Source organism: Coregonus clupeaformis, chromosome 18, assembly GCF_020615455.1.
Source record: "Coregonus clupeaformis isolate EN_2021a chromosome 18, ASM2061545v1, whole genome shotgun sequence".
Classification (NCBI taxonomy): Eukaryota; Metazoa; Chordata; class Actinopteri; order Salmoniformes; family Salmonidae; genus Coregonus; species Coregonus clupeaformis.
Genome location: NC_059209.1, coordinates 24,317,160 through 24,331,362, shown reverse-complemented (window position 1 = coordinate 24,331,362; position 14,203 = coordinate 24,317,160). Strand labels below are relative to the sequence as shown.

The 14,203-nt window shown below is 43.0% G+C and overlaps 1 protein-coding gene across 1 annotated transcript in view; it reads left to right on the top strand.

Annotated features, from left to right (window-relative positions):
* Positions 1–14,203, top strand: part of LOC123493125 (signal-induced proliferation-associated 1-like protein 2) — an 85,308-nt gene that overhangs the window by 35,463 nt on the left and 35,642 nt on the right. Inside the window, exons 5-6 of the mRNA XM_045227060.1 lie at positions 5,599–5,773; positions 11,332–11,435. Of these exons, the coding sequence (XP_045082995.1) occupies positions 5,599–5,773; positions 11,332–11,435 (279 nt within the window). The remainder of the gene's footprint in view (positions 1–5,598; positions 5,774–11,331; positions 11,436–14,203) is intronic.

The window sequence follows — 14,203 nt, the reverse complement described above, 5'->3', positions numbered from 1 at the left end:
AGTGATTTCAATAGGCAGCAGCAGCCTCTAATGTGCTAGTGATGGCTATTTAACAGTCTGATGGCCTTGAGATAGAAGCTGTTTTTCAGTCTCTCTGTCCCAGCGTTGATGCACCTGTACTGACCTCGCCTTCTGGATGGTAGCTGGGTGAACAGGCAGTGGCTCGGGTGGTTAATGTCCTTGATTATCTTTTTGGCCTTCCTGTGACATCGGGTGCTGTAGGTGTCCTGGAGGGCAGGTAGTTTGCCCCCGGAAATACGTTCAGCAGACCGCACCACCCTCTGGAGCGTCCTGCGATTGCGGGCGGTGCAGTTGCCATACCAGGCGGTGATACAGCCCGACAGGATGCTCTCAATTGTGCATTTGTAAAAGTTTGTGAGGGTTTTAGGTGCCAAGCCAAATTTCTTCAGCCTCCCGAGGTTGAGGAGGCTCTGTTGCGCCTTCTTCACCACACTGTCTGCGTGGGTGGACCATTTCAGTTTGTCAGTGATGTGTACGCCATGGAACTTGAAGCTTTCCACCTTCTCCACTGCGGTCCCATCGATGTGGATTGGGGGGTGCACCATCCGCTGTTTCCTGAAGTCCACGATCATCTCCTTTGTTTTGTTGACGTTGAGTGAGAGGTTATTTTCCTGGCACCACGCTCCCAGAGCCCTCACCTCCTCCCTATAGGCGGTAAACAAGCCAATTACTGTTGTGTCGTCTGCAAACTTGATGATTGAGTTGGAGGCGTGCTTGTCCACTCAGTCATGGGTGAACAGGGAGTACAGAAGGGGGCTGAGCAAGCACCCTTGTGGGGCCCCAGTGTTGAGGATCAGTGAAGTGGAGGTGTTGTTTCCTACCTTCACCACCTGGGGGCGGCCCGTCAGGAAGTCCAGGACCCAGTTGCACAGGGTGGGGTTCAGACCCAGGGCCTCGAGCTTAATGATGAGCTTGGAGGGTACTATGGTGTTGAATGCTGAGCTATAGTCAATGAACAGCATTCTTACATAGGTATTCCTCTTGTCCAGATGGGATAGGGCAGTGTGCAGTGTGATGGCGATTGCATTGTCTGTGGATCTATTGGGGTGGTAAGCAAATTGAAGTGGGTCTAGGGTGACAGGTAAGGTAGAGGTGATATGATCCTTGACATGTCTCTCAAAGCACTTCATGATGACAGAGGTGAGTGCTACGGGGCGATAGTCATTTAGTTCAATTACCTTTGCTTTCTTGGGGACAGGAACAAAGAGCTAGCCGCGAGGCCGCCATCTTCGTCGGCACCAGGAGTCCCATAATAAAACATTCATTCATTCATTCAAAACATTCCATTTCTCAAATGAACACAACCCAGAGGCTGACAGGTCACAGGTCACAGGTCACAGGTCAGAAAGTAGTGTGAACAGCTCTGATGGTGTGTTGTGGTGTTACCTGAGGGTAGTCATGTCGTCCAAAACGTTATGGTTGTGGTGTTACCTGAGGGTAGTCATGTCGTCCAAAACGTTATGGTTGTGGTGTTACCTGAGGGTAGTCATGTCGTCCAAAACGTTATGGTTGTGGTGTTACCTGAGGGTAGTCATGTCGTTCCAAAACGTTATGGTTGTGGTGTTACCTGAGGGTAGTCATGTCGTCCCAAAACGTTATGGTTGTGGTGTTACCTGAGGGTAGCCATGTCGTCCCAAAAGCGTTATGGTTGTGGTGTTACCTGAGGGTAGTCATGTCGTCCAAAACGTTATGGTTGTGGTGTTACCTGAGGGTAGTCGTGTCGTCCCAAAAGCGTTATGGTTGTGGTGTTACCTGAGGGTAGTCATGTCGTCCAAAAGCGTTATGGTTGTGGTGTTACCTGAGGGTAGTCATGTCGTCCAAAAGCGTTATGGTTGTGGTGTTACCTGAGGGTAGCCATGTCGTCCAAAACGTTATGGTTGTGGTGTTACCTGAGGGTAGTCATGTCGTCCAAAACGTTATGGTTGTGGTGTTACCTGAGGGTAGTCATGTCGTCCAAAACGTTATGGTTGTGGTGTTACCTGAGGGTAGCCATGTCGTCCAAAACGTTATGGTTGTGGGTGTTACCTGAGGGTAGTCATGTCGTCCCAAAAGCGTTATGGTTGTGGTGTTACCTGGGGGTAGTCATGTCGTCCAAAACGTTATGGTTGTGGTGTTACCTGAGGGTAGTCATGTCGTCCAAAACGTTATGGTTGTGGTGTTACCTGAGGGTAGTCATGTCGTCCCAAAACGTTATGGTTGTGGTGTTACCTGAGGGGGTAGTCATGTCGTCCCAAAAGCGTTATGGTTGTGGTGTTACCTGAGGGTAGCCATGTCGTCCCAAAAGCGTTATGGTTGTGGTGTTACCTGAGGGGTAGTCATGTCGTCCAAAACGTTATGGTTGTGGTGTTACCTGAGGGTAGTCATGTCGTCCAAAACGTTATGGTTGTGGTGTTACCTGAGGGTAGCCATGTCGTCCAAAACGTTATGGTTGTGGTGTTACCTGAGGGTAGTCATGTCGTCCAAAACGTTATGGTTGTGGTGTTACCTGAGGGTAGTCATGTCGTCCAAAACGTTATGGTTGTGGTGTTACCTGAGGGTAGCCATGTCGTCCAAAACGTTATGGTTGTGGTGTTACCTGAGGGTAGTCATGTCGTCCAAAACGTTATGGTTGTGGTGTTACCTGAGGGTAGTCATGTCGTCCAAAACGTTATGGTTGTGGTGTTACCTGAGGGTAGTCATGTCGTCCAAAACGTTATGGTTGTGGTGTTACCTGAGGGTAGTCATGTCGTCCAAAAACGTTATGGTTGTGGTGTTACCTGAGGGTAGTCATGTCGTCCCAAAAGCGTTATGGTTGTGGTGTTACCTGAGGGTAGCCATGTCGGTCCCAAAAGCGTTATGGTTGTGGTGTTACCTGAGGGTAGTCATGTCGTCCAAAGCGTTATGGTTGTGGTGTTACCTGAGGGTAGTCATGTGCGTCCCAAAACGTTATGGTTGTGGTGTTACCTGAGGGTAGTCATGTCGTCCAAAAGCGTTATGGTTGTGGTGTTACCTGAGGGTAGCCATGTCGTCCCAAAACGTTATGGTTGTGGTGTTACCTGAGGGTAGTCATGTTGTCCAAAAGCGTTATGGTTGTGGTGTTACCTGAGGGTAGTCATGTCGTCCAAAACGTTATGGTTGTGGTGTTACCTGAGGGTAGTCATGTCGTCCCAAAACGTTATGGTTGTGGTGTTACCTGAGGGTAGTCATGTCGTCCCAAAACGTTATGGTTGTGGTGTTACCTGAGGGTAGTCATGTCGTCCCAAAACGTTATGGTTGTGGTGTTACCTGAGGGTAGCCATGTCGTCCCAAAAGCGTTATGGTTGTGGTGTTACCTGAGGGTAGTCATGTCGTCCCAAAACGTTATGGTTGTGGTGTTACCTGAGGGGTAGTCATGTCGTCCCAAAACGTTATGGTTGTGGTGTTACCTGAGGGTAGTCATGTCGTCCCAAAACGTTATGGTTGTGGTGTTACCTGAGGGTAGTCGTGTCGTCCCAAAAGCGTTATGGTTGTGGTGTTACCTGAGGGTAGTCATGTCGTCCCAAAACGTTATGGTTGTGGTGTTACCTGAGGGTAGTCATGTCGTCCCAAAAGCGTTATGGTTGTGGTGTTACCTGAGGGTAGCCATGTCGTCCCAAAACGTTATGGTTGTGGTGTTACCTGAGGGTAGTCATGTCGTCCCAAAACGTTATGGTTGTGGTGTTACCTGAGGGTAGTCATGTCGTCCAAAGCGTTATGGTTGTGGTGTTACCCGAGGGTAGTCATGTCGTCCAAAACGTTATGGTTGTGGTGTTACCTGAGGGTAGTCATGTCGTCCAAAACGTTATGGTTGTGGTGTTACCTGAGGGTAGTCATGTCGTCCAAAACGTTATGGTTGTGGTGTTACCTGAGGGTAGTCATGTCGTCCAAAACGTTATGGTTGTGGTGTTACCTGAGGGTAGCCATGTCGTCCAAAACGTTATGGTTGTGGTGTTACCTGAGGGTAGTCATGTCGTCCAAAACGTTATGGTTGTGGTGTTACCTGAGGGTAGTCATGTCGTCCAAAAGCGTTATGGTTGTGGTGTTACCTGAGGGTAGTCATGTCGTCCAAAAGCGTTATGGTTGTGGTGTTACCTGAGGGTAGCCATGTCGTCCAAAAAACGTTATGGTTGTGGTGTTACCTGAGGGTAGTCATGTCGTCCAAAACGTTATGGTTGTGGTGTTACCTGAGGGTAGTCATGTCGTCCCAAAAGCGTTATGGTTGTGGTGTTACCTGAGGGTAGCCATGTCGTCCCAAAACGTTATGGTTGTGGTGTTACCTGAGGGTAGTCATGTCGTCCCAAAACGTTATGGTTGTGGTGTTACCTGAGGGTAGTCATGTCGTCCAAAAGCGTTATGGTTGTGGTGTTACCTGAGGGTAGTCATGTCGTCCCAAAAACGTTATGGTTGTGGTGTTACCTGAGGGTAGTCATGTCGTCCCAAAAGCGTTATGGTTGTGGTGTTACCTGAGGGTAGTCATGTCGTCCCAAAACGTTATGGTTGTGGTGTTACCTGAGGGTAGTCATGTCGTCCAAAACGTTATGGTTGTGGTGTTACCTGAGGGTAGTCATGTCGTCCCAAAAGCGTTATGGTTGTGGTGTTACCTGAGGGTAGCCATGTCGTCCAAAACGTTATGGTTGTGGTGTTACCTGAGGGTAGTCATGTCGTCCAAAACGTTATGGTTGTGGTGTTACCTGAGGGTAGTCATGTCGTCCAAAACGTTATGGTTGTGGTGTTACCTGAGGGTAGTCATGTCGTCCAAAACGTTATGGTTGTGGTGTTACCTGAGGGTAGTCATGTCGTCCAAAACGTTATACTTTTGAATCATCTGTCCATAGAATGTTCTTCCAAGAGTCTTGATGATCATCCAGGTGCTTTTTGGCAAACTTGAGTCAACTTTTTGGACGAGATGGGTCCCATTATGCCTGGCGTAAACCAAACACTGCATTCCACAGTAAGAACATCATACCAAAGGTCAAGCACGGTGGTGGTGGGAATGTGATGGTTTGGGGATGCTTTGCTGCCTCAGGACCAGGACGACTTGCCTTAATAGAAGGAACCATGAATTCTGCTCTGTATCAGAGAATTCAACAGGAGAATGTCAGACCATCCGTCTGTGAGCTGAAGCTGAAGAGCAGTCTACAAGAAAATAGTTAAAAAGCAACACATTTGAAGTTTTGGAATGGCCTAGTCAAAGTCCAGACCTAATTCCAATTGGGATGTTGTAATGAGCAGTTGAAAACCCACAAATATGGCTGAGTTAAAGCAGTTCCGCATGCAAGAGCGGATAAAGATTCCTCCACAGCGACGTGAGACTGATCAACAACTACAGGAAGCGTTTGGTTGCAGTCATTTCAGCTAAAGATGGCACAACCAGTTATTGAGTGTAAGGGGGCAATTACTTTTTCACACAGGGGAAATGGGTGTTGCATAACTTAGTTGATTAAATAAATAAAATAATTATCCATCTGATAACATTCAGTATCAAAAATATGCAAAAATAGAGAAAATCAGAAAGGGGGGCAAATAGTTTTTCACAGCACTTTACTACATGTTGATGTATATGTTGTTTATTTGTTCCAGTTAAGTTTCCAGCACAAGGTGGGGGTGCTGTACTGTAAGGTAGGCCAGAGCACAGAGGAGGAGATGTACAACAACCAATCAGCTGGTCCCGCCCTCGATGAGTTCCTCGACCTATTGGGACAGAGAGTGAGACTGAAGGGATTCACCAAGTACAGAGCACAGCTCGACAACAAGAGTAAGACGATGCACACACCAATCCCCTACCGAGTAAGACGATGCACACACCAATCCCCTACCGAGTAAGACGATGCACACACCAATCCCCTACCGAGTAAGACGATGCACACACCAATCCCCTACAGAGTAAGACGATGCACACACCAATCCCCTACCGAGTAAGACGATGCACACACCAATCCCCTACCGAGTAAGACGATGCACACACCAATCCCCTACCGAGTAAGACGATGCACACACCAATCCCCTACCGAGTAAGACGATGCACACACCAATCCCCTACCGAGTAAGACGATGCACACACCAATCCCCTACCGAGTAAGACGATGCACACACCAATCCCCTACCGAGTAAGACGATGCACACACCAATCCCCTACCGAGTAAGACGATGCACACACCAATCCCCTACCGAGTAAGACGATGCACACACCAATCCCCTACCGAGTAAGACGATGCACACACCAATCCCCTACCGAGGTAAGACGATGCACACACCAATCCCCTACCGAGTAAGACGATGCACACACCAATCCCCTACCGAGTAAGACGATGCACACACCAATCCCCTACCGAGTAAGACGATGCACACACCAATCCCCTACCGAGTAAGACGATGACACACCAATCCCCTACCGAGTAAGACGATGCACACACCAATCCCCTACCGAGTAAGACGATGCACACACCAATCCCCTACCGAGTAAGACGATGCACACACCAATCCCCTACCGAGTAAGACGATGCACACACCAATCCCCCTACCGAGTAAGACGATGCACACACCAATCCCCTACCGAGTAAGACGATGCACACACCAATCCCCTACCGAGTAAGACGATGCACACACCAATCCCCTACCGAGTAAGACGATGCACACACCAATCCCCTACCGAGTAAGACGATGCACACACCAATTCCCTACCGAGTAAGACGATGCACACACCAATCCCCTACCGAGTAAGACGATGCACACACCAATCCCCTACCGCGGGCATCTGTAGTACTGTAAATAATGTATGCCTACGTTCCAAATGGCACCCTATTCAACACAGGGCTCTGGTCAAAAGTCATGCACTATGTAGGGAAGAGGGTGTCATTTGGAAGGCACACTGGGTATTATAACAAGACATTGTTTATCTTAATATGAATGTTCTGTATGCCTCTTGTCTTGTTGTTCTACACTAATATTGTTTGTTTACCATTATGGTTTGTTTACCATTACGGTTAGTTTACCATTATGGCTTGTTTACCATTACGGTTTGTTTACCATTATGGCTTGTTTACCATTACGGTTTGTTTACCATTATGGCTTGTTTACCATTACGGTTTGTATACCATTACGGATTGCTTACTATTACGATTTGTTTACCATTACAATGTGTTTACAATTACGGTTTGTTTACCATTATTGTTTGTTTACCATTAAGGTGTGTTTACCATTACGGTTTGTTTACTATTATGGTTTGTTTACAATTACAGTTTGTTTACCATTACGGATTGCTTACTATTACGATTTGTTTACCATTACAATGTGTTTACAATTACGGTTTGTTTACCATTATTGTTTGTTTACCATTAAGGTGTGTTTACCATTACGGTTTGTTTACTATTATGGTTTGTTTACAATTACGGTTTGTTTACCGTTACGGTTTGTTTACCATTATGGCTTGTTTACCATTACTGTTTGTTTACCATTATGGCTTGTTTACCATTATGGCTTGTTTACCATTACAGTTTGTTTACCATTATTGTTTGTTTACCATTACGGTTTGTTTACCATTACAGTTTGTTTACCATTACAGTTTGTTTACCATTATTGTTTGTTTACCATTACGGTTTGTTTACCATTATGGCTTGTTTACCATTACGGTTTGTTTACCATTACGGCTTGTTTACCATTACGGTTTGTTTACCATTATGGCTTGTTTACCATTACGGTTTGTATACCGTTACGGATTGCTTACTATTACGATTTGTTTACCATTACAATGTGTTTACAATTACGGTTTGTTTACCATTATTGTTTGTTTACCATTAAGGTGTGTTTACCATTACGGTTTGTTTACTATTATGGTTTGTTTACAATTACAGTTTGTTTACCATTGCAGTTTGTTTACCATTACGGTTTGTTTACCATTATGGCTTGTTTACCATTACTGTTTGTTTACCATTACAATGTGTTTACAATTACGGTTTGTTTACCGTTACGGTTTGTTTACCATTATGGCTTGTTTACCATTACTGTTTGTTTACCATTATGGCTTGTTTACCATTATGGCTTGTTTACCATTACAGTTTGTTTACCATTATGGCTTGTTTACCATTACGGTTTGTTTACCATTACAGTTTGTTTACCATTATTGTTTGTTTACCATTACGGTTTGTTTACCATTACAGTTTGCTTACCATTACAGTTTGTTTACCATTACGGTTTGTTGACTATTACGGTTTGTTTACCATTACGGTTTGTTTACCATTATGGCTTGTTTACCATTACTGTTTGTATACCATTACAATGTGTTTACAATTACGGTTTGTTTACCGTTACGGTTTGTTTACCATTATGGCTTGTTTACCATTACTGTTTGTTTACCATTATGGCTTGTTTACCATTACGGTTTGTTTACCATTACAGTTTGTTTACCATTATTGTTTGTTTACCATTACGGTTTGTTTACCATTACAGTTTGTTTACCATTACAGTTTGTTTACCATTACGGTTTGTTGACTATTACGGTTTGTTTACCATTACGGTTTGTTTACCATTATGGCTTGTTTACCATTACTGTTTGTTTACCATTATGGCTTGTTTACCATTACGGTTTGTTTACTATTATGGTTTGTTTACAATTACAGTTTGTTTACCATTACAGTTTGTTTACCATTACGGATTGCTTACTATTACGATTTGTTTACCATTACAATGTGTTTACAATTACGGTTTGTTTACCATTATTGTTTGTTTACCATTACGGTTTGTTTACCATTATGGCATGTTTACCATTACGGTTTGTTTACCATTACGGATTGTTTACTATTGTGGTTTGTTTACAATTACAGATTACAGTTTGTTTACCATTACATTTGTTGACTATTACGGTTTGTTTACCATTACAATGTGTTTACAATTACGGTTTGTTTACCATTATTGTTTGTTTACCATTACGGTTTGTTTACCATTACGGTTTGTTTACCAGTATGGCTTGTTTACCATTATGGCTTGTTTACCATTACGGTTTGTTTACCAGTATGGTTTGTTTTCCATTATGGCTTGTTTACCATTACGGCTTGTTTACCATTACGGTTTGTTTACCATTACGGTTTGTTTACCATTACGGCTTGTTTACCATTACGTTTGTTGGCTATTACGGTTTGTTTACCATTATGGTTTGTTTACCATTATGGCTTGTTTACCATTATGGTTTGTTTACCATTACGGCTTGTTTACCATTACAGTTTGTTTACAATTACAGTTTGTTTACCATTACGGTTTGCTTACTATTACGATTTGTTTACCATTACAATGTGTTTACAATTACGGTTTGTTTACCATTATTGTTTGTTTACCATTACGGTTTGTTTACCATTATGGCTTGTTTACCATTACGGTTTGTTTACCATTACGGTTTGTTTACCATTACGGTTTGTTTACTATTATGGTTTGTTTACAATTACAGTTTGTTTACCATTAAAGTTTGTTGACTTTTACCGTTTGTTTACCATTGTGGCTTGTTTACCATTACTGTTTGCTTACTATCACAATTTGTTTACCATCACAATTTGTTTACAATTATGGTTTGTTTACCATTACAATTTGTTTACCATTACAGTTTGTTTACCATTATGGCTTGTTTACCATTATGGCTTGTTTACCATTACAGTTTGCTTACTATTATGGCTTGTTTACCATTACGATTTGTTTACCATTACAATGTGTTTACAATTACGGTTTGTTTACCATCATGGTTTGTTTACCATTACAGTTTGATTACAATTACAGTTTGTTTACCATTATTGTTTGTTTACCATTATAGTTTATTTACTATTAAGGTTTGTTTACTATTACGGTTTGTTTACAATTATGGTTTGTTTACCATTACAGTTTGTTAACCATTACGGTTTGTTTACCATTACGGTTTGTTGACTATTACGATTTGTTTACCATTATGGCTTGTTTACCAGTACAGTTTGTTTACTATTACGATTTGTTTACAATTACAGTTTGTTTACCATTACAATGTGTTTACAATTACGGTTTGTTTACCATTATTGTTTGTTTACCATTACGGTTTGTTTACAATTACAGTTTGTTTACCATTACAGTTTGTTTACCATTACATTTGTTTACTATTACGGTTTGTTTACCATTACGGGTTGTTTACCATTATGGCTTGTTTACCATTATGGCTTGTTTACTATTACGGATTGCTTACTATTACGGATTGCTTACTATTACGATATGTTTACCATTACAATGTGTCTACAATTACGGTTTGTTAACCATTATTGTTTCTTTACCATTACAGTTTATTTACTATTAAGGTTTGTTTACTATTACGGTTTGTTTACAATTATGGTTTGTTTACCATTACAGTTTGTTAACCATTACGGTTTGTTTACCATTACGGTTTGTTTACTATTACGATTTGTTTACCATTATGGCTTGTTTACCATTACAGTTTGTTTACTATTACGATTTGTTTACAATTACAGTTTGTTTACCATTACAATGTGTTTACAATTACGGTTTGTTTACCATGATTGTTTGCCTACCATTACGGTTTGTTTACCATTACGGTTTGTTTACTATTATGGTTTGTTTACAATTACAGTTTGTTTACCATTAAAGTTTGTTGACTTTTACCGTTTGTTTACCATTGTGGCTTGTTTACCATTACTGTTTGCTTACTATCACAATTTGTTTACCATCACAATTTGTTTACAATTATGGTTTGTTTACCATTACAATTTGTTTACCATTACAGTTTGTTTACCATTATGGCTTGTTTACCATTACAGCTTATTTACTATTAAGGTTTGTTTACTATTACGGTTTGTTTACAATTATGGTTTGTTTACCATTACAGTTTGTTAACCATTACGGTTTGTTTACCATTACGGTTTGTTGACTATTACGGTTTGTTTACCATTATGGCTTGTTTACCATTACAATTTGTTTACCATTAATGTTTGTTTACCATTACAGTGTGTTTACCATTACGGTTTGTTTAAAATTGCAGTTTGTTTACCATTACAGTTTGTTTACCATTACGGTTTGTTGACTATTACGGTTTGTTTATCATTATGGCTTTTTTACTTTTACGGTTTGCTTACTATTATGATTTGTTTACCATTACAATTTGTTTACAATTATGGTTTATTTACCATTACAATTTGTTTACCATTACGTTACGTTGTTGACTATTACGGTTTGTTTACCATTATGAAGCTGACCTGGACTATAACCTCTAACCATGACCTGATATGATCTCTCTCAATGAGCCCGTCTCTGTAGTAGGACCCTAGCCTCTCTGTCTGTCTGTTTCTCCTATAGCTGACTCAACAGGAACCCACTCCCTGTACACCACCTACAAGGACTATGAACTGATGTTCCATGTGTCAACCCTGCTCCCCTTCACCCCCAACAACAGACAACAGGTCAGTACCCCCCCTTCACCCCCAACAACAGACAACAGGTCAGTACCCCCCCTTCACCCCCAACAGCAGACAACAGGTCAGTACCCCCCTTCACCCCCCAACAACAGACAACAGGTCAGTACCCCCCTTCACCCCCCAACAACAGACAACAGGTCAGTACCCCCCTTCACCCCCAACAACAGACAACAGGTCAGTACCCCCCCTTCACCCCCAACAGCAGACAACAGGTCAGTACCCCCCTTCACCCCCAACAACAGACAACAGGTCAGTACCCCCCTTCACCCTAACAACAGACAACAGGTCAGTAACCCCCCTTCACCCCCAACAACAGACAACAGGTCAGTACCCCCCTTCACCCCTAACAACAGACAACAGGTCAGTAACCCCCCCTTCACCCCCCAACAACAGACAACAGGTCAGTACCCCCCCCTCTAACAGACCAGATACTGTGTGTCAGTAGCAGCATACTGGTCCTGTGTTGCCCTTCTCTAATTCCCAGAGCAAATTCTTTCTTTAGAGGAGATCTATTCCATCTTCTGACAATCCTCACTAAGAGCCTCATAGCATGTCGGTAACAACCATGAGTGTTAGATCGGGAGTGTTGCCATGACAACTCTGCCCCAGACAGAAGTTGTTTGTTAATCAGTGTCCACTGGGTCCCAGACACCGTGATGTGGTATTAGACAGACGTCAAGCCTATGGAAGGCCGTTCAGATCTTTACATGTCACAATTAACATGTCAAAAAACACTATTTGATGAGTCAAATAACAAAATTATTTTCTAAAATGTTGTGTGATGGCAAGACAAGGGCCACACTACGGTCGGTAGCACTGTCAAAAAACAGGTTTGTAAACAAGCACAACCCCGGTCTCTATTGATGTGTTGGGGGTAACGCGTTATAAAGTAACGTGTTAGAGTAGTCAGAATACTTTTTTGTGGTAACAAGTAACTTAACGCGTTCATTTTTCAATTTAAGTAATCAGTTAATTCGTTACTTTTTCCAATAAGCAAATCATTACTTTTAAGGATGATTTCCCTTTTTTCATTATTATTTTTTGCCCCCCAAAAATGAAAATCCCTTCACCTAAGTTCTCGCTCTTCCTGTTTCTTCAAGAACGTTGTGGCGGGAAGCTAGCTAAATAGCAAGATGGCAGAGACAACAGCCTTTACATCGTGGAAGTTTTCACATGATTTAGAATTGGTAGAAGAAAAGGAGACAAACATCATAAGAGAATGCAAACTGTCACCATCCCCTCTAACCACTGAGCCTCGGGGATAAACGCCTGTCAACTGAGAAGAACTCAACTTCAAATATCAAGAAGCACCTACAAGCCAAGCACAGCTCCACAAGACTGGGGGAGAAAGACCCATGCCAGCCAATTGCTGTTGATGCTGGATGACGGTGCTTCTGCTACAAAACAGAAAAAGCTAGATTTCTGTTAGGCTAAACCTGTCACCACGAGATAACTAAATTAACTTGTAGCTGGCTATGCTGTGGAGGAGATGCTTCTTTGGAGTCTCCATCTTTCTGTAAGATTATAAAGAAAATCCCTATGACACGTAACAGGGAGGGGCTAGTGTCTCACAGAAATACATTTGCTAGCTACCTTGACAAAGCCTATTCAGAGATGGAGACAGAACTGCTACCTTGACAAAGCCTATTCAGAGATGGAGACATAACTGCTACCTTGACAAAGCGAACCACCAGCGCCTCCATCACCTGCCTGCGAGAATGACTTTTGTGCATTTCAGTTGGACAACACTCAAGACGACAGAGACATGATGACGGTGGACAATGAGATCACTGAGTATCTGAAGTCAGCTACCAGAATGGATACATTGAACAAATTTCCCAGAGTCAAGTAGATGTCTTTAAAAGTCAACACTCCAACACCACCAGGTGCGCCTGTGGAGAGATTTTTCAGCCTTGGGAGTCTCTTCCTTACTCCAAAGAGGAACGGCTTTCTAACAGACGCTTTGAGAGACTTTGGAGGAACGCAGTGAAATAACCCAGGTCAGGTCAGGTGTGAAAACTGGCTGTTTTCTGTTGACCTTGGTGTCCACATCACCAACACACTATCATGGTCCAAACACATCACCAACAAACTATCATGGTCCAAACACACCAAGACAGTCGTGAAGAGGGCACGACAAAGCCTATTCCCCCTCAGGTGACTGAAAAGATTTGGCATGGGGTCCTCAGATCCTCAAAAAGTTATATAGCTGCACCATCGAGAGCATCCTGACTGGTTGCATCACCGCCTTGTATGGCAACTGCTCGGCCTCCGACCGCAGCCCAGTACGGCCCAGTACATCACTGGGGCCAAGCTTCCTACCATCCAGGACCTCTGTACCAGGCGGTGTCAGAGGAAGGATCTAAAAATTGTCGAAGACTCCAGCCACCCTAGTCATAGACTGTTCTCTCTGTTACCGCACGGCAAGCGGTACCGGAGCGCCAAGTCTAGGTCCAAAAGACTTCTCAACAGCTTCTACCCCCAAGCCATAAGACTTCTGAACAGCTAATCATGGCTACCCGAACTATTTGCATTGCCCCCCCACCCCACCCCAACCAGCTCTTTAACGCTGTTGCTACTCTGTTTATTATTTATGCATAGTCACTTTAACTGTCACACCCTGGCTCTGGGGACACTTGTATGTTGAGCCAGGGTGTGAGTTTCCTTTGTCGATTCTAGTTGTTGTGTTTCTAGGTTGGCCAAAGTGGTTCTCAATCAGAGGCAACTAGTGTCAGCTGTTGCTGGTTGTCTCT